This window comes from Phocoena phocoena, chromosome 4 (assembly GCF_963924675.1).
Source record: "Phocoena phocoena chromosome 4, mPhoPho1.1, whole genome shotgun sequence".
Lineage (NCBI taxonomy): Eukaryota > Metazoa > Chordata > Mammalia > Artiodactyla > Phocoenidae > Phocoena > Phocoena phocoena.
Window position 1 is genome coordinate 101,004,409 of NC_089222.1, and position 19,094 is coordinate 101,023,502.

General features: G+C 33.7%; 1 protein-coding gene across 1 annotated transcript in view; it reads right to left on the reverse strand.

Moving 5' to 3' along the window:
- EPHA6 (EPH receptor A6) overlaps positions 1-19,094 on the reverse strand; it is an 862,400-nt gene that overhangs the window by 336,868 nt on the left and 506,438 nt on the right. Inside the window, exon 6 of the mRNA XM_065876020.1 lies at positions 9,670-9,794. Coding sequence (XP_065732092.1) covers positions 9,670-9,794 — 125 coding nt within the window. The remainder of the gene's footprint in view (positions 1-9,669; positions 9,795-19,094) is intronic.

Below are 19,094 nucleotides of genomic sequence, written 5' to 3' on the forward strand. Positions count from 1 at the left end.
AATTGTAATTGTTTAAGGAATAGGCAAAAATATGGTTGTATTTTTAACTGCACTTGAAAGAGCAAAACTTACATTTCTCCCAAGGGAGTATGACTCAGTCAACACTTTAACAAGGCCAGTGATCAGGGGAAACTTGCTAAGGGTTAGATAACATAATCTACCAGAGTTGCAATTCTTAGCTTCAAGATTTGCCTACAGGCATTATACAGTAGTATTTACCCTTTCATCATTTTAGGATAGAAAGTTAGATATCTGACTTGTACATTTGGCTTTCTGAAGTAATAACATTATATTTACATTTTACTTAATGGAAGAGCAGTTCTTTGAAGGCTGAATGCAGTCTGAATTCATGGCAATATCACACTCAAATAATTGGTGCCTGTCTATGGGATTTTTGTTTATCTGATTTTCACCAAACTAGATCAGAAATTTAGAGGAAGTTTGAATTTGTGTCCTTGTTACTTCCCAGAAAAATTTTTTCTGAAGGAATGAAACTATAATGGAAAAATGCTAATTTTGCATACTCCAAGGCTATCCTGATTCTGGTGGGCACTAACCTAGACACTTTCCTAGAGTAGTTTCTAGTATTCTGTCCCACCATCTGCCCCTACTTAAAGGGATATTTGTGAACCTCTTAGAATTTGGTATTGTGGGTTCTATAACCTCTACTCCAAGCTGTATGTTCCATTGTACTATTTCTTCCCTCCAAACAATAATTTTTAAGAGGAGGTAGAAATTTATAGGAGTAGTAATTAATCTTTTTTAAAATAGATTTATATTTTTATCTTTTCTTAGAAATGTAAAACTTGGTTGTAAATATATAGATTTCTAGATTGTTGAAGAAATTGAATTACTCTTTCACCCTTAAGATTTTTATATACTTTCCTGTAATTTTTTAATATCTCATATTTTCATTGGAAACATCAAATCTCTCATTCCTTCATTACTCTTACTTGATAATTTCTTATCAGATTGCATAGCAAAGCCAGACACAATAAAATAATAATAAGCTTATGCAGTCATGGAATTTCAGAATCGGAAAATAATCTAGTTTACCCTAACCTCATCAAAAAAGAGATGAAGACATGGAATTCATTAAAGTGATGATGAAGCAATTTAAGAAAAGTCTGACCAGGAATATCAAAGCAACTGATTATGACTTCAGGATGTGAAATTGAATTAAAATGTTATGAAATTTAGAGCAGATTGAAATATAGCAAGTCGGCAGAAGTGTGATTAATGAGCAGCTTTAGCTAGTATTACAACATCAGCACTAAGATTGCACTTCTGGTGACTACATACCACCAAAAGAATCCAAGCCCTTTGAGCACAGTGAAGTGGGTATTGTTTTATTCTTGAAAACCGGAACATAAACTTTGATACTCATTATGCTTATAACCTCCATTTCAGTCTATAAATTTAGATATATTCTAAAGTTTTAAATGAAGTATATTTACTTACTTCTACCAATTTTGCTTTTTCCTCTTTTGGATGTATCAAATCTTTGACATACTAAATCTAGCTTCTGTAATTTTAAACAAATCCATTTTTCAAATCAAACAAAAGGTAGTATGACTCTTATGAAACAGAAGACAATTTAAAGTTAGAGGAGTCAGTAGACATTTGTAATTTTCATATGCATGCAAACCTTATACTAGATGTGTAGTGCAAATGTCTTTCAATTTCTTTCTATTCAGATACGTTCAAATCATACAGATGCTGCTGTTGATGCAGTGCTGGCACCAGTCCCAGGTTTGCGACCACGAAAATCTCTGCTCCAGGCACTTTGGGGACTCCCTGGGCTCACTAAACCAGACAGGCTTCTACATAGGGTGGTGTTTGCTACACAACACGGAAATTGGCAATGAAACCTCTGTAATGAGTGTTTGTATCAGTAAATTCCCTTGCCATCCATTTTTTATCAGGTAATGTTGTTTTAATTAGTACCAAATGCTCATATCCAATATCTCTGTGGTGGACATGGCAACAAATAAAAATTATGAAAAGAAAGGAAAAAAGAGAACACAAAACTTTTATTTAGCAGCTCAGGAATTTGCTGATTCCATTAGAAACAACTCAATTGTATCTGAAACTGACTTGGTCCCTTATTTACTGCATTTTGCTTCAGATTAATACTTTAGGTTCAAATATCACACAAGACATGTAACATCTACAGAGATTCTAGCCAGTTATAAAGATGGCTCAATATTTAAGTTCACATGTATGTTTAGAGGGTTGTGGTTATTCTCCCTCTATCCATACCTTTAAAGTGAGGTAATGGAGAAGTGGTGCCTCTAGAGACTTAGAGCTTCAAGTGTGGTCCTGGGAGAGGCAGTGCTAGCCTTCCCTGTGAGCTGTTTCAAATGTAAACCCTCATCCCACCTCCTTTAAGCCACCTCCAGTCAACTGAATCAGAACCTGCATTTCAACAAGTTCCTCCTGTGATCCAGGAAATCCATAGGCCCTTTCCTCAACCACACTTTTCTTAGTTCCTATATGAAAACCATGTTTCAATTTACATGCAAGTTTACATTTATGTTACAAAATGTACACCTTAGATGGTCATTGTGGAAGGAGGATGCAGAGAATAAATGAGATATGTTTCTGTACCTAAACAGTGGTTAGAGGTAAGAGTAGCATTCGTGGAAGCGAACAGAAAATTCTCTTCCACTTTTGGGCAAACACCTAAGTGAAGGAAATACAACAGAAGAAAATAAGAAATGTGTATTGACAATTTTATAAGGAAGGAAAGAAGGATTCTTTTCTTTTCCAGTTGATTATTTCTACAATAGTTGCTTCATATATTTTTAATCAAATAAAGATGCAGATTTACTGCTTATATTTTTTAGGAAAAAAGTATTATTTATTGAATTGTTATCTTGGGGGAAAAACTACCCTGAGAAAGTAGAATAAGAGGGGAGAGAAGCAAGAAAGAGACTTATTGTGCAAAGTTTTTTGTTGAGAAGTACGAGACTTTTACAAAAGATACCAATGATTCAACCTCCTATCGAAAGAGACTACTTTAAATCATCCCTGAGCGATGAAATTATTTCCCATAATGAAAAGCTTCCCACAAATCTCTTCACCTTTTTTTTAAAAAACAATACAGTGTTTTCATGACATGAAATTACATCTTTTATATAAACCTCATAGATACTGAATTCTATAATTGGTAGAGTAGGTGAAACAATGGCAAGTTAAACAAATTCAGAATTTTATAATTATTGACCATCTGTATATAAGAAATGTTTCCTTTCTTATGATGAAATTTCTTAAGCAAAATCTAAAAACTGCTGACTGGTAAAAAAAAAATTAATGAGAGAATTGTAAGGAAAAGACTTTACCATTCATAGGTCTTTAAATATTGGATGTAAGAATAATGAACTATTATGGAGGATTCATGTTTGCAAAATAAGCTACCAGTTGGCAGTCAGTGGAGCTGTACAACACCCTGGTGAGGTAGGTATATTTTATTGCTGCCATTTTATAGATGCAAAATGGGCAGCAGAGAGTAAGGAAGGGAACCTAGAAAATCAGCATCAGCAGAAAGCACTGACTTTTCTGAGACATCCAGTTGTGATGCAAGTAGGTGTTAACAACCACTTATTGCCTGGGTTATTTTGGTGAAGTTACTTAGGTTTCTTGTACCTTAGTTTCTTCATCTGTAAAATGGGAAGGGTATTAGTACTTATTACAAAGCATTGTTATTGGAATTGAATTGCTTAATACATAAAAAACACTTTTCAAAGTATCTGGCATATAACTGGCCAACTATCGTTGCCTATGAATTATGAGCTATGTGCCTTTCTGAGTACTAAGGATATGAACGTGGACAAAAGAAATCCCTGCCCTCGTGTGCTTACATTCTATTTATTAACAGAGCATTGTCTCAGCTGATGGATATCAGTGTGTCCTTCTTATGAACAGGTAGAAACAGGAAGTTCTCGGGGCTTGCTTTCTTTTTTTCTTAATTGTTAGGGGTAATTTCACAGTGGTTGGTAAGTTGTTTCAATTTCCTCTGAATGAGTTCTGAACAAAGAAAGGATTTTATTACTTTCTTTAGAATTTGACTGAAAGCAAACAGTGGTGTTAGGCACTGACTCAAGGTTGGGTGACAAAGACAAACAAGAAATGATCTCCTTTATTCAGGGCCTTCCAAACTAGTGAGGGAGTCAGATACACACATATATGACTCTAATCAAGACTGTCTTTGGTAAATATAATAAAAGAACAAAGAAGCAAGAGAAAGAAAAGTGCTATGGGCAGAGAAACAAAGGAGAAGAAAAATTTTAAATGTGAAAACAAAGGGTAAAGAAAGGAGGTAGGAGCAGAGCTAAGGGAATGCTGTATTTGATGTTCAATGAGAGTTTTGATATTTAGTGACTGCAAGAGGGTCTGCAACATGTCGAAGGTGGAGACTGAGGGGTTGGGGACAGATGATGTCTTATTGACTTATTGAAATAACTTTCTAAGCCCAAGATGGAACCGCTCCCATCTGGAGTGCCAAGTCAGCAAACCAAAACTTTGATAATTTTGTGTCTCTGTAAAAGCTCTGCTGGATCAAAAACTCAGTATATCCACAGATGGCCAAGAAGCACATGAAAAGCTGCTCAACATCACTAACTATTAGAGAAATGCAAATCAAAACTACAATGAGGCACCACCTCACACCAGTCAGAATGGCCATCATTAAAAAGTCTACAAATAACAAATGCTGGAGAGGGTGTGGAAAAACGGAACCTTCCTACACTGTTGGTGGGAATGGAAGTTGGTGCAGCCACTATGGAAATCAGTATGGAGGCTCCTCAGAAAACTAAAAATAGAATTACCATGTGATCCAGCAATCCCACTCCTGGGCATGTATCCAGAGAAAACTATAATTCAAAAAGATACATGCACCCCTATGTTCACAGCAGCACTATTTACAATAGCCAAAACATGGAAACAACCTAAATGTCCATTGACAGATGAATGGATAAAGAAGATGTGGTACATATATACAATGGAATATTACTTAGCCATAAAAAGAACGAAATAATGCCATTTGTAGCAACATGGATGCAACTAGAGATTATCATACTAAGTAAGTCAGAAAGAGAAAGACAAATACCATATGATGTCACTTACATATGGAATCTAAAATATGACACAAATGTCATATTTCTGCTATCTAGAAAGCAGAAACAGACTTATAGACATAGAGAACAGATTTGTGGTTGCCAAGGGGGGCTGGTGGGGGAGGGATGGACTGGGAGTTTGGGGTTAGTAGATGCAAACTACTACACATAGAACGGATGGACAACAAGGTCCTACTGTAAAGCACAGGGAACTATATTAAATGTCCTGGGATAAACCATAACAGAAAACAATACAAAAAAGATTGTATATATATGTATAACTGAGTCACTTTGCTATACAGCAGAATTAACACAACATTGTAAATCAACTAAACTTCAATTAAAAAAAAAACACGCAGTATATCCAGTTACCCAGTCCCCAAATGCCAAGCCAGCTCTGGGCTCTATACTTCTTTCCTTGTTCATTCTCACCCTAAACAAGGTTGACTGTGTGGCTCCAGCCAATCAGATATTTTCTCTTTTTCTCTCCCTTGTTCTTTATTCCTTGTGCTATAAAAGCTCCCTGCCTTCCGGCCCACTTGGCACTTCCTTGAAAGGAGACCATCCACTTCATGAAGTGTTATATAAAGTGTGTATCACCTAAATTGTCTTCATGGTTTTTAACAGTTCCCTCATTATGAGGAGGCTCTACTTTGAAGAAAAGCATTGTTAGTAAGTAAATACAAAATATAAACTTTTTTGGTAACATATGTGACTTTCTTCATTATTTTAAGTGACTTTTCATATTCAAACTATATTCATGTGAGTTTAAAATAATAAAACACCTTTTGAGTATGAAAAGAGAAAAGTAACCAAGAATTGGGGCAGTATAATTAACTGAATAGAGAGTATCTAATTAATTATAACCCACAAGCAATATATTTTCTTCTTCATAGCCCTCTCATCTTACACACACACACACACACACACAGAAACAAAAGACAATCATAGCAGGGTTTTAATTTTTATATATAATTATGATGTGAAGATTATTCCCTGTGGTGATGTGTTTTTTTAAATGTGTGTATGTATTTAATTTTAGTATACATAAATTCTTTGAAAGATAGTATAACATATCTATATAACTGTACAAACACAAACATAGCAGCATTTGGAAACAGCTAAAAATGGAAGAGATTATCTTTCTGGACCCTTATTTTACAGATGAGAAAACACGCCTAAGAAAGTTAAGGAAGGTCTGAGCCAAACTCAAATTTTTGAACATTTACGCCAATGCCTTTTTCTAAGCAAAGGTCACTGGTAACAACAATATGTGTTTGACCTCAGATATTTGTAGACACTTCACATTCTAAGCAGCTTAACTTCTCTCCTGATTTACAGAATAATGATCCTAACACAATACCTTAATAAAACAGCATGAATTCCTCAGAGAATGGAGGAATATTGATCATTTGTGTATTAATTAAGTTTAGCAATATACTATATCTTTGATTGAATGATTTTTGATCTTTGATTGAATGAATTTAAATGCCATAAATTAAAGACTGAGGCACCAATATTAAAGACTGAGGAGACTGTGGATATCATAGTGAGCCAAGGAGTAAAATTCTCTCCTAGCTCTCTGAGCATTGAGGTGCCTTAGTTATTAGTTGGTGTGCCATGAGATCTACTTGGATCACCTTTACCTGTTCCTGCTCCCACCCCCTAGCTTCTATGTGTTTTGCATTTAAAGGCTTGTACCTACCATCTACTTTAGACACCTAAACTTGGGCAACTGGAGCCACAATGGAGAACCAGATGTGCCTATGACATTTTCCTGAATACCACATGCATATGTCCATTCAGGCCTGTGGTCAATGACTGACTGGAGCCTGAGTATGGAAGCTCAGCTTCTTTGTCTCCATACGATGAACTCTGAGACGTAATTTAGACTCCAGGGCTCCCCTGCTCACTCTGAGTTTGATTTGCATCTTCCTTCACAGTCCTGCCTCCCCATTGTCTTACCAGTTCTCCTGGGAGGGTTCTTCATTAATCACTTACACACGAATTCCCATCTCAGGGTCTGCCTTTGGGCAACTTGATCTAGGACAGCTACCAAAGCTATTTAGGATCTATCCATCCATCCATCCATCCATCCATCCATATTTATCTATATTTGCTACCTCGCTCTCTCTCTTACCTCTATCTATGTACTTCCACCCCTCATCCCATTCTAACCCAATAGGTAACACCTAAAACAGCATATTTCCATTCCATATTCTGTATGTTAATATAACCACCCAAAAATATACATAGATGGGGGAATATTTGTGTTCCCAAAATAGGAGCATTTGTACATGTACTGCTTTGTATTTTGCTTTTCCTACTGAACTGTATTTAGATTCCTAATAAAGAATTCCTAGTTATAAGCTTATAACTATTATTCCTAGTTATAAAGCTTATTCCTAGTTATAAGCTTTATAAAAATAATTCTTGGGAGGAGAAACTGCATTATAGATATAGATAGATATATAAAAGGTACAGCAAGAATCTGAAGTCATAGTTGGGAAAAGTTTTAATGCTGTCAGTCATTTTATGCTTTCTCTGAGAGGTTTGACATTCTAACATCTTGATTGATTGCCTACACATTATGTATTTATGTATGAAGATATAATAATTTTTATGTAGTTTGTACATAATTCCCATGCTATTGTGCTCTGATTCTATATTGTACTATATAATATGCCAAATATTTCCCTAATGCTTTTTTAAATGATATTTAATACTGACTTCATACACTCTTCATCTTCAGGTCTGGTCAAAATTAATCTTTACAACCCACTAGAAGAGTTGATATCTTTATTTCCATTTTATAAATGTGAAGTCTGAGACATAGGGAGATTAATAGACTTTTTCCTGACCACAAGCATAATGAGAGTCAGAGTCAGTACATGAATTAGGAATCCTTTGCTTCCAACTCCATGTTTAATCCATTAGCACTGGATCACTGCCATTTTCTTACAAAATAAACTCCTTCGTAACATTATTTATTCTATCATTCAAACATGGATATTATATCAATGACCATCTTTCAGAATATTATGAATTTATAAAGTTTTGACTGGATTAATGTGGTTCTCTTTTTATGGAATCGGTGTAGTTTTTCTTTAATTGGAAATATTGCAAGTTATTTTCATCTTCAAACATATGAAGTAAAAATGACAATAGAATAAGAGTGATTTTCTGCATATGAAATATAACCTTTATAAAACACAGAGAAATATTTTTATTCTGAAAAGTTGCTTAAAAATATGTGTGCATTACTTTTTAAATACTCTGAATTTTTGAGTACATGAAGATATATTTAAACGAGTGGATGGAAAATACGCATATTTTTGTGACAGGATGCTACGGGTTGTAACTTTTGAAAGAATAGCCCAACAGGATTTCTGAGCACATGCTGGCTAGACCAATGTGCAGAATCTATAAGCCAATTAAACTGAGTCAATTCCTCCTTTCTTAGACTACGGATTTATCCATGTCAGTTAATAATAATGATAGTTTTCATTGACTACATAATTATGAAATTACTAGATACAGCCATGCAACTGAGTTACTTCTCCCCTTTTCAAAATTACATTTGCTCAGAAGCAGCAGAATAGAAAAATAAAGACTTCTATTTCTCTTCTTGCCCTATGTTTCTCCATAGGAAACCTAATTTATTTGTGATGTTCCTTTGCTTCTTGTAAGTTACAGAAACACAAGTTCTTTCTTATTTTAATATACCACTGGGAATTATATATAATTTTTACATTATAATTTTTTAAATGTAATGCTCACTTTATCAATATTCCAGGGTAGTATCAGCCCAATGGGACATATTATCAGAATTGACTATATGTTCTGCTATAATATCTATAGGACAATATCATAATAGTGAGGGATGGAGGGAAAAGCATAAAGAAAGTATGTATATGAATACCATAAAACTGAGTAAGTATATAATTTGGGAAAATATAGTAACTGAGAACAATTTTAAATGACAGAAATAGAAACTAAGGTTAAAAGTTGATTTATTAACCATATTTATCTTGCTAACTTATAAAATAAATCAGCTGACCTGAATGTAAAGAAAAATTTTAATTCATCAGCTATTTCCATTTAAACCTTAAATCATACTTTCCAAATTTTAGCGGACTGTAACTTTAAACTCATTGGCAAAGGATATGGCCTACACGAAATTGCTTTAGATTATGGTAATTCCATTTTACTATTTCTTCCCAAGTGAGTTTTAGAAACAATGTTATGTCAATTAAACTGTAAGTTGAAGGAGTTACAACTCTCTATTGTAAAACTCCCTAGAGTGAGTGAAGGTAGAGATGAACATTTTGTGTCTTCTACTTTAATCTGACATAAAACAAGACAAATTAATTAAGAAATTATAAGCACAATAGTATATTGGAGAATATTCAAAGACATAGTAGGTATGAAGTTAGGCCGAAAAAGAATAGCTTTTAAAGTAAAATAATATTGTATAACAACATGTTTAGTATATACATATATGCATATATATGTATATGTAGATTTTTAGGAAGCTCCAAATAAGACCTACTTTCTCATAGTACTTGATCTCGTAGTCCAGTATGGGTCCATTGGAAAAAGCAGGTGCTTGCCATGATATGGCAATGCTATTTTGGGATGCCCAGTCCTTCCTTACCATACCTATCAGGGAAGGTGCTGAAAGGAAAGAAAATAACTGAGAATTAATTGGCAGGAATCATTCTCCATAATCCTTTCTTTAATATTTTGTCTTCTAAGGAAAACACAATTCTTGTTGAAGAGGACATTAGTTATTGATGTCAGAGTAATATGATAGGATCTCCTTTATTCAATCCAAATAAAATATTAAAATATATTTAGAAACATTATTAAGGAACATAGGAAAGACTCAGATAGTCCACGAATAAGGACCAGAACTCATCATCTCTGGTTTTGTTAGAGGACAACAATTTTTCTTAAACTGGCTTTGGTTTGGGGCTACAGCTTGAAGTACAATAGACTTGACTTCTATATTTAATCAAATCTAAGTCTGCTATAGAAAATTGTCTTCAATTACAAGATCATTTATAGACTTTCCTTCAAGACTTGGTACTTTATAAAGTCTTAGTACTTTATAGAAGTTTATATCACAAACTTCTTAACTACAGTAAATTTTTGTTTATCAATGTGAGGATTATTTCTTTTGCATGGTTTCTATGACATTTGAATAAAACCAAAATATTTAATTTCTGAAGTTCATTTTCACAATCATGTCTATCTTCTTTTTCTATATAACATTGTTTTAACAATCCAATCCTAACCTAAAGTAATCTTGTGTTAAACTTCAAAATTTACCTAGAATGTATATACTGCAGTTTCTTTTATCTAACAAAATACTTCTCATTTTTAAATATTCTAATTACTTATAAAAGGAGTTTTTTACATAGAAGTTAAAACTCACTCTTAAAAATACAAACTAAATATACTGAGATACCATTTCTCATCTATTAGATTGGTAAAAAATCCAAAAATTTGGCACCAGGCTCTGGGCTAGGCTATGGGGAAAAGCACTTTAATACATTGTTGGTGTAAAGGCAAAATGGCACAATCCTTATAAAGGGAAATTTAACAATTTAAGGCAAATTACATATTCATTTATGCTTTGGTTTTTGGGACTCTATCTGAAAGAAACACTGCAGAAATACAAAGTGACATATTTATAAGACTACTCACTGAGATTTATTTGTAAAGATTGGAAACAATTTAAATGCCCATCAATAAGGGACTGATTGAAAAAACTATACTACATCCACCAGAGAATTATGAAATTGTAAAAAGGAATTGAGACCATATATAAATACTAGAATGGAGTTATTTCAGGATATATTTTTAAGTGAAGAAAGTGAGATGGAGAAAAATGTATAAAAAACTATGTAAGGATAAACCTAGAATAAAAACGAATAATAATGGTTACCCTTAGAGGGTGGGAGGCAATAGGATGGACACTACAGGGTGAGAAGCAAAACATCTCTGAATATATCTTCCCCTGAAGAGTTACTTTGGAACCCTGTAAATATTTTAAATAATTAAAAAACAAATTAACATTTAAAAGAGCAATCTCAAAAAATCAGTAGAAAGAAACCTGTGTATTGAGTTGAAAGTATAGCCTTCAAGAGGAACTACTTAAAATGACATTAAAACACAGTAACTTAACTTACATACCAATAGAACATATTTTAAGTACTAAAAAACTGCAAAAATTATTAAACTTTTTAGTAATGATATTGTTAGTGGTACTACTGGTATTGTAATTCTGAATATGTGTGTGTGTGTGTGTGTGTGTGTATTGAGGCATAAATCAAATGAGTAATTTTGTTGGTGTTATTGAGAACTAGGATTTTTTTCCTATGGGAAAAAAGGAGATACAGATGCCAGACCAATGAAGGTAAGTAAAAACCCTATACCAGTAAACTCGAATTAGAAGTTTCATTATGAACTCATGATATCTTTCCAGTTCATTTTCAGAAATCCATTCAAATGTACCAATTGCAGTTGAAAATAGGATTTGAAAAAATTGATTCTCTATGATCAAGATGAAAATTCTTTAAATTTATAAGAAAGACTCAAGTATTAAATGTGGTAATTTACTTCCCAATGTTGCCTTTGTATCTTAAGGATAAACTATTCAGTATTTTCTTAAATTTGTGAGAATGACAAGTTTGGTTGTCCTAAGGAATTAAGTACTTTAGAAAGCATATTTAAAACTCTTTCCAGCTGTTCAGTGACAGCACTATTGCTGGATTAAGATATATTCTTAAAATGAGTGATAATTATAGAAATTTATAAGAAACAGAAGTTTGTGCCATAAGCTAAAATAGAAATGGGTAATATGATAAATAAGAAAGTGTTCTGATAATTCACTATTTAAATTGAGTCATATTCACTGCTAATAAATTACCATTAATAAATTTATCCCTATTGAAAAATGCATTAATGTTCTTGAATTATAGTATAATAATGTATTAAATGGTGCTTTATGGAAAAATTATAACTTTAAAGTGAATAAAACAAATTAGAAGTTGATTAAAGTATATCAGTTTCTTACAACTTTTGAAAATGTCCTTTTCATGTATACAATCTTATAGTTTATTTTTCCGTTTAATGTACAATATCACAAAGCAATATTACCAGTGTATTACTTTTTGCCTCATAATTATTTAGCACTCAAGGTCAAATGATATAATCCTTGCAAAACTTATAAGAAATTCAGTTAGGCCAGTAGCATTTTAGAATGACTACTGGTTAAAATCTAGGTACTATCTTTTCTATTTCCATTTCTCCAATGGTAAATTAATTGTACAGACACATCACGTAAATTATATGAATCCTCTTCTATACTTTTATAAAAGAGAAATAAAGAATCTATTCCCTAACTACATAGATTCTTCACTTACACATGGACTTCAGGGTCTAAGATCTATGAAAATCCTAAAATTTCTTACTTTTGCACATTCCTTTCATATGTAAACATCCACGTTTTACATAGTTGTTAAATATACTTAATTCTAGATAATTCTATTTTAAACCATATATTCTTATCCCTATTCCATACTTTAATATAGTTTCTATAATTTTTACTTCAATGGCTAAAATATTCAATTATGCTGATACTTTATCAAGTCACTCCTCTAATGTTGGATGTTGAAGTTTCCAATATTGTCCTGTTAGAGTTCTGACGTTTTAGGCACAAATTTTTGTGCATAAATTTTGATTTTGTTAAATTATTTTATAGAGAAAATTGCTTTATATAATTTGGATTTTGTGTCATACTATTATTTCCATATTGCTTTTGAAAAAAGCTGTATCAATATACACTAAGCATGCATTTTAAACACTTAATGAGTTTGAAAGCAGATGATGTGGGAAACAATTAATAGGTCAATAAAACCCAAATGCTGCATTTTATATTTTCAGAGAAGAACAACACTATACAGAATTTCATTTTAAAATAAGGTTTCAATGCATGAAACCTAAAGCATTTGTTTTGAATATATTTAATGAATTTGTCTTAATAATTCAAGTTTACATAGCATCTGAATTTGGCATATTGTGAAAACACTGTAGTGCCAACTGATATAAAGCAGAAAATACGTTCATTCCTCCACATGAGAAAAACTGATTTTAGGACACAAAAGGGCAACTAATTGATCTTTACTTCTGATTCTAAAAAGTCAGAGAAGGAGAGAAATAGTCAGGGAAATAATATCTTCTGGAGTTTGTCAGATCAGAGGCTAACTGAAAGACCTGAAGACTCAAGCAATGTTTCCTGAGTAAGAATTATGTGTTCAGTATAGCCTTCAGCAGAACTGTATTTCTGATATACATCCTTTCTTAAACTTTCAAAAATCTTAGCTTTGACCGTCAGCATAAATGATTGTTGAACAGATTACCACATTCTTGAAAATGCTTTTAACACAAACCTTTTTGATTACTACATTTTCTGAATCTCAAATAGTCTACCAAAAACTGTGTAACAAAAATTGAAAATAAAAGTACGAAGTGGATTTAGTTAGCAAAAGATATCTTATTCACACTCAGAAAAGCTTTCTTTTCTTATGCTTACGTGGAGATATCTGAAGAAACAGTGAATTGTTCTAGTTAGTTAATTATTTTGCTCCTAATTAAGAGTTAATCAATTTTTATTAAACGTTTACTTTATACCATGTATGTTATCTTATTTCATTCTCATAAATCTATGGGAAGGAGACTGTCTCCACTTTAAAGATGAGGACACTGAGGTTCAGAGAAGTGAGCAATTGTTTAATGACAAGATGTGAAGGCCAATTTTGACATTAACTCAAAAAATGTCAAGGTTATTTCTTGAAAATTTAAAATATCAAACACTAAAACTACAGTTCAAAATCACACTGTGGATTATCACAAATATGTCTTATTTTGAGCACGTAATCAAGACTTATGCCATGGGTCATGAGATGATGTGTTTGCCTAAAGATCTATCAAATGTTGCTAATTCTCAGTCATCTACTAAGCATAGTGGGCATATGAAGGTTTATAAATCGGGATAGCCTGTGTGCATGAGTGTGTGTGTGTTTAGATGAGAAACAGAGAAATTGGGGGAAGGGGAAAGAGAGTGAGAGCGAGCGAGTGCACACTCTTATGCACATGTGTTTGTGACAATGAAAATCTTAATAGTGAATGTTAAATAACAGAATCGTAATATTAGAACAGACCTTACAAGTCATTTAATACATTTCTTTTCAGCAATGCAGAAAACCCTTCAATGCACCGCTGATAGTTGAGTATCCACTTCTTAATTCAGCAGTTGCACTAAAGTGTATACTTCTTCACAAAGCTATCCATTCTATTTTTTTGTTAACATCTTTATTGGAGTATAATTGCTTTAAAATGGTGTGTTAGTTTCTGCTTTATAACAAAGTGAATCAGCTATACATATACATATATCCCCATATATCCTCCCTCTTGCAACTCCCTTCCACCCTCCCTAACCCACCCCTCTAGATGGTAACAGAGCACAAAGCTGATCTCCCTGTTCTATGCGGCTGCTTCCAACAGCTATCTATTTTACATTTGGTAGTGTATATATGTCCATGCCACTCTCTCACTTCATCCCAACTTACCCTTCCCCCTCCCTGTGTCCTCAAGTCCATTCTCTACGTCTGCGTCTTTACTCCTATCCTGCCCCTAGGTTCTTCAGAACGACTTTTTTTTTTTTAGATTCCATATATATGAGTTAGCATATAGTATTTCTCTTTCTGGCTTACTTCACTCTGTATGCCAGACTCTAGGTCCATCCACTGCTCTACAAATAACTCAATTTCGTTTCTTTCTATTGCTGAGTAATATTGCACTGTGTATGTGTGCCACATCTTTTTATCCATTCATTTGTTGATGGACACTGAGGCTGCTTCCATGTCCTGGCTACTGTAAACAGAGCTGCAATGAACATTGTGGTACATGACTCTTTTTGAATTATGGTTTTCTCAGAGTATATGCCCAGCAGTGGGATTGCTCGGTCATATGGCAGTTCTATTTTCAGTTTTTTAAGGAACCTCCATACTGTTTTCCATAGTGGCTGTATTATTTTACATTCCCACCAACAGTGCAGGTGGGTTCCCTTTTCTCCACACCCCCTCCAGCATTTATTGTTTGTAGATTTTTAATAAAGGCCATTGTGACATGTGTGAGGTGATACCTCACTGTAGTTTTGATTTGCATTACTCTAATGATCAGTGATGTTGAGCATCCTTTCATGTGTTTGTTGGCAATCTGTATATCTTCTTTGGAGAAATGTCTATTTAGGTCTTCTGCCCATTTTTGGATTGGGTTGCTTGTTTCTTTGATATTGAGCTGCATGAGCTGGTTGTAAATTTTGGAGATTAATCCTTTGTCAGTTGTTTCATTTGCAAACATTTTTTCCCATTCTGACGGTTGTCTTTTCGTCTTGTTTATGGCATCCTTTGCTGTGCTAAAGCTTTTAAGTTTCATTAGGTCCCATTTGTTTATTTTTGTTTTTATTTCCATTTCTCTAGGAGGTGGGTCAAAAAGGATCTTGCTGTGATTTATGTCATAGAGTGTTCTGCCTATGTTTTCCTCTAAGAGTTTGATAGTGTCTGGCCTTACATTTAGGTCTTTAATCCATTTTGAGTTTATTTTTGTGTATGGTGTTTGGGAGTGTTCTAATTTCATTCTTTTACATGTAGCTGTCCAGGTTTCCAGGCACCACTTATTGAAGAGGCTGTCCTTTCTCCATTGTATATTCTTGCCTCCTTTATCAAAAATAAGGTGACCATGTGTGTGTGGGTTTCTCTCTGGACTTTCTATCTTGTTCAAATGATCTATATTTCTGTTTTTGTGCCAGTACCATACTGTCTTGATTACAGTAGCTCTGTAGTATAGTCTGAAATCAGGGAGCCTGATTCCTCCAACTCCATTTTTCTTTCTCAAGATTGCTTTGGCTATTTGGGGTCTTTTGTATTTTCATATTAATTGTGAAATTTTTTGTTCTAGTTCTGTGAAAAATGCCAGTGGTAGTTTGATAGTGATTGCATTGAATCTGTAGATTGCTTTGGGTAATATAGTCATGTTCACAGCATTGACACTTCCAATCCAAGAACATGGTATATCTCTCCATCTGTTTTATCATCTTTAATTTCTTTCATCAGTGTCTTATAGTTTTCTGCATACAGGTCTTTTGCCTCCTTAGGTAGGTTTATTCCTAGTTATTTTATTCTTTTTGTTGCAGTGGTAAATGGAAGTGTTTCCTTAATTTCACTTTCAGATTTTTCATCCTTAGTGTATAGGAATGCCAGAGATTTCTGTGCATTAATTTTGTATCCTGCTACTTTACCAAATTCATTGATTAGCTCTAGCAGTTTTCCAGTACAATATTTAGGATTCTGTATGTATAGTATCATGTCATCTGCAAACAGTGACAACTTACTTCTTCTTTTCTGACTTGGATTCCTTTTATTACTTTTTCTTCTGTGACTGCTGGGGCTAAAACTTCCAAAACTATGTTGAATAATAGTGGTGAGAGTGGACAGCCTTGTCTTGTTCCTGATCTTAGAGGAAATGGCTTCAGTTTTTCACCATTGAGAATGATGTTGGCTGTGGATTTGTCATGTATGGCCTTCATTATGTTGAGGTAAATTCCCTCTATGCCTACTTTCTGCAGGGTTTTTATCATAAATGGGTGTTGAATTTTGTTGAAAGCCTTTTCTGCATCTATTGAGACGATCATATGCTTTTTCTCCTTCAATTTGTTAATATGGTGCATCACATTGATTGATTTGCATATATTGAAGAATCCTTGCATTCTTGGAATAAACCCCACTTGATCATGGTGTATGGTCCTTTTAATGTGCTGTTGGAGTCTGTTTGTTAGTATTTTGCTGAGGATTTTTGCATCTATGTTCATCAGTGATATTGGCCTGTCGTTTTCTTTCTTTGTGACATCTTTGCCTGGTTTTGGTATCAGAGTGATGGTGGCCTCGTAGAACGAGTTTGGGAGTGTTCCTCCCTCTGCTATATTTTGGAAGAGTTTGAGAAGGATAGGAGTTAGCTCTTCTCTAAATGTTTGATAGAATTCGCCTGTGAAGCCATCTGGTCCTGGGATTTTGTTTGCTGGAAGATTATTAAATCACAGTCTCAATTTCAGTGCTTGTTATTGTTCTGTTTATATTTTCTATTTCTTCCTGGTTCAGTCTCGGAAGCTTGTGCATTTCTAAGAATTTGTCCATTTCTTCCAGGTTGTCCATTTTATTGGCATATAGTTGCTTGTAGTAATCTCTCATGATCCTTTGTATTTCTGCAGTGTCAGTTGTCACTTCTCCTTTTTCATTTCTAATTCTATTGATCTGAATCTTCTCCCTTGTTTTCTTCATGAGTCTGGCTAATGGTTTATCAATTTGTTTATCTTCTCAGAGAACGAGCTTTTACTTTTATTGATCTTTGCTATTGTTTCCTTCACTTCCTTTTCATTTATTTCTGATCTGATACTTATGATATCTTTCCTTCTGCTAACTTTGGGGAATTTTTGTTCTTCTTTTTCTAATTGCTTTAGGTGTAAGGTTAGGTTTTTTATTTGAGTTCTTCATTGTTTCTTGATGTAGGATTCTATTGGTGTAAACGTCCCTCTTAGAACTGCTTTTGCTGTATCCCATAGGTTTTGGGTCATCGTGTTTCTATTGTCATTTGTTTCTAGGTGTTTTTTAATTTCCTCTTTGATTTCTTCAGTGATCTCTTGGCTATTTAGTAGTGTATTGTTTATACTCCATGTGTTTGTATTTTTTACAGTTTTTTTCCTGTAATTGATATCTAGTCTCATAGTGGTCAGAAAAGATACTTGAAACAACTTCAATTTTCTTAAATTTACCAAGGCTTGATTTGTGACCCAAGATATGATCTATCGTGGAGAATGTTCCATGAGCACTTGAGAAGAAAGTGTATTCTGTTGTTTTTGGATGGAATGTACTATAAATATTAAGTCCATCTTGTTTAATGTATCATTTAAAGTTTGTGTTCCGTATTTATTTTCATTTTGGATGATCTGTCCATTGGTGAAAGTGGGGTGTTGAAATCCCCTACTATGATTGTGTTACTGTCGATTTCCCCTTTTATGGCTGTTAGTATTTGCCTTATGTATTGAGGTGCTCCTATGTTGGGTGCATAAATATTTACAATTGTTATATCTTCTCGATCCCTGTATCATTATGTAGTGTCCTTCTTTGTCTCTTGTAATAGTCTTTATTTTAAAGTCTATTTTGTCTGATATGAGAATTGCTACTCCAGCTTTCTTTTGATTTCCATTTGCATGGAATATCTTTTTCCATCCCCTCACTTTCAGTCTGTATGTGTCCCTAGGTCTGAAGTGGGTCTCTTGTATACAGCATATATATGGGTCTTGTTTTTTGTATCTATTCAGTCAGTCTATGTCTTTTGTTTGGAGCATTAAATCCATTTACATTTAAGGTAGTTATTGATATGTATGTTCCTATTACCATTTTCTTAATTATTCTGGGTTTGTTACTGTAGGTCTTTTCCTTCTTTTGTGTTTCTTGCCTAGAGAAGTTCCTTTAGCATTTGTTGTAAAGCTGGTTTGTTGATGCTGAATTCTCTTACCTTTGCTTGTCTTTAAAGGTTTAATTTCTCCATCAAACCTTAATGAGATCCTTGCTGGGTAGAGTAATCTTGGTTGTAGGTTTTCCCCTTTCATCACTTTAAGTATATCCTGCCACTCCCTTCTGGACTGCAGAGTGTCCACTTAAAAATCAGCTGATAACCTTATGGGGATTCCTTTTTGTGTTATTTTTTGTTTTTCCGTTGCTGCTTTTAATATATTTTCTTTGTATTTAATTTTTGATAGTTTGATTAATATGTGTCTTGGTGTGTTTCTCCTTGGATTTACCTGTATGTGGCTCCTCTGTTCTTCCTGGATTTGAATGATTATTTCCTTTC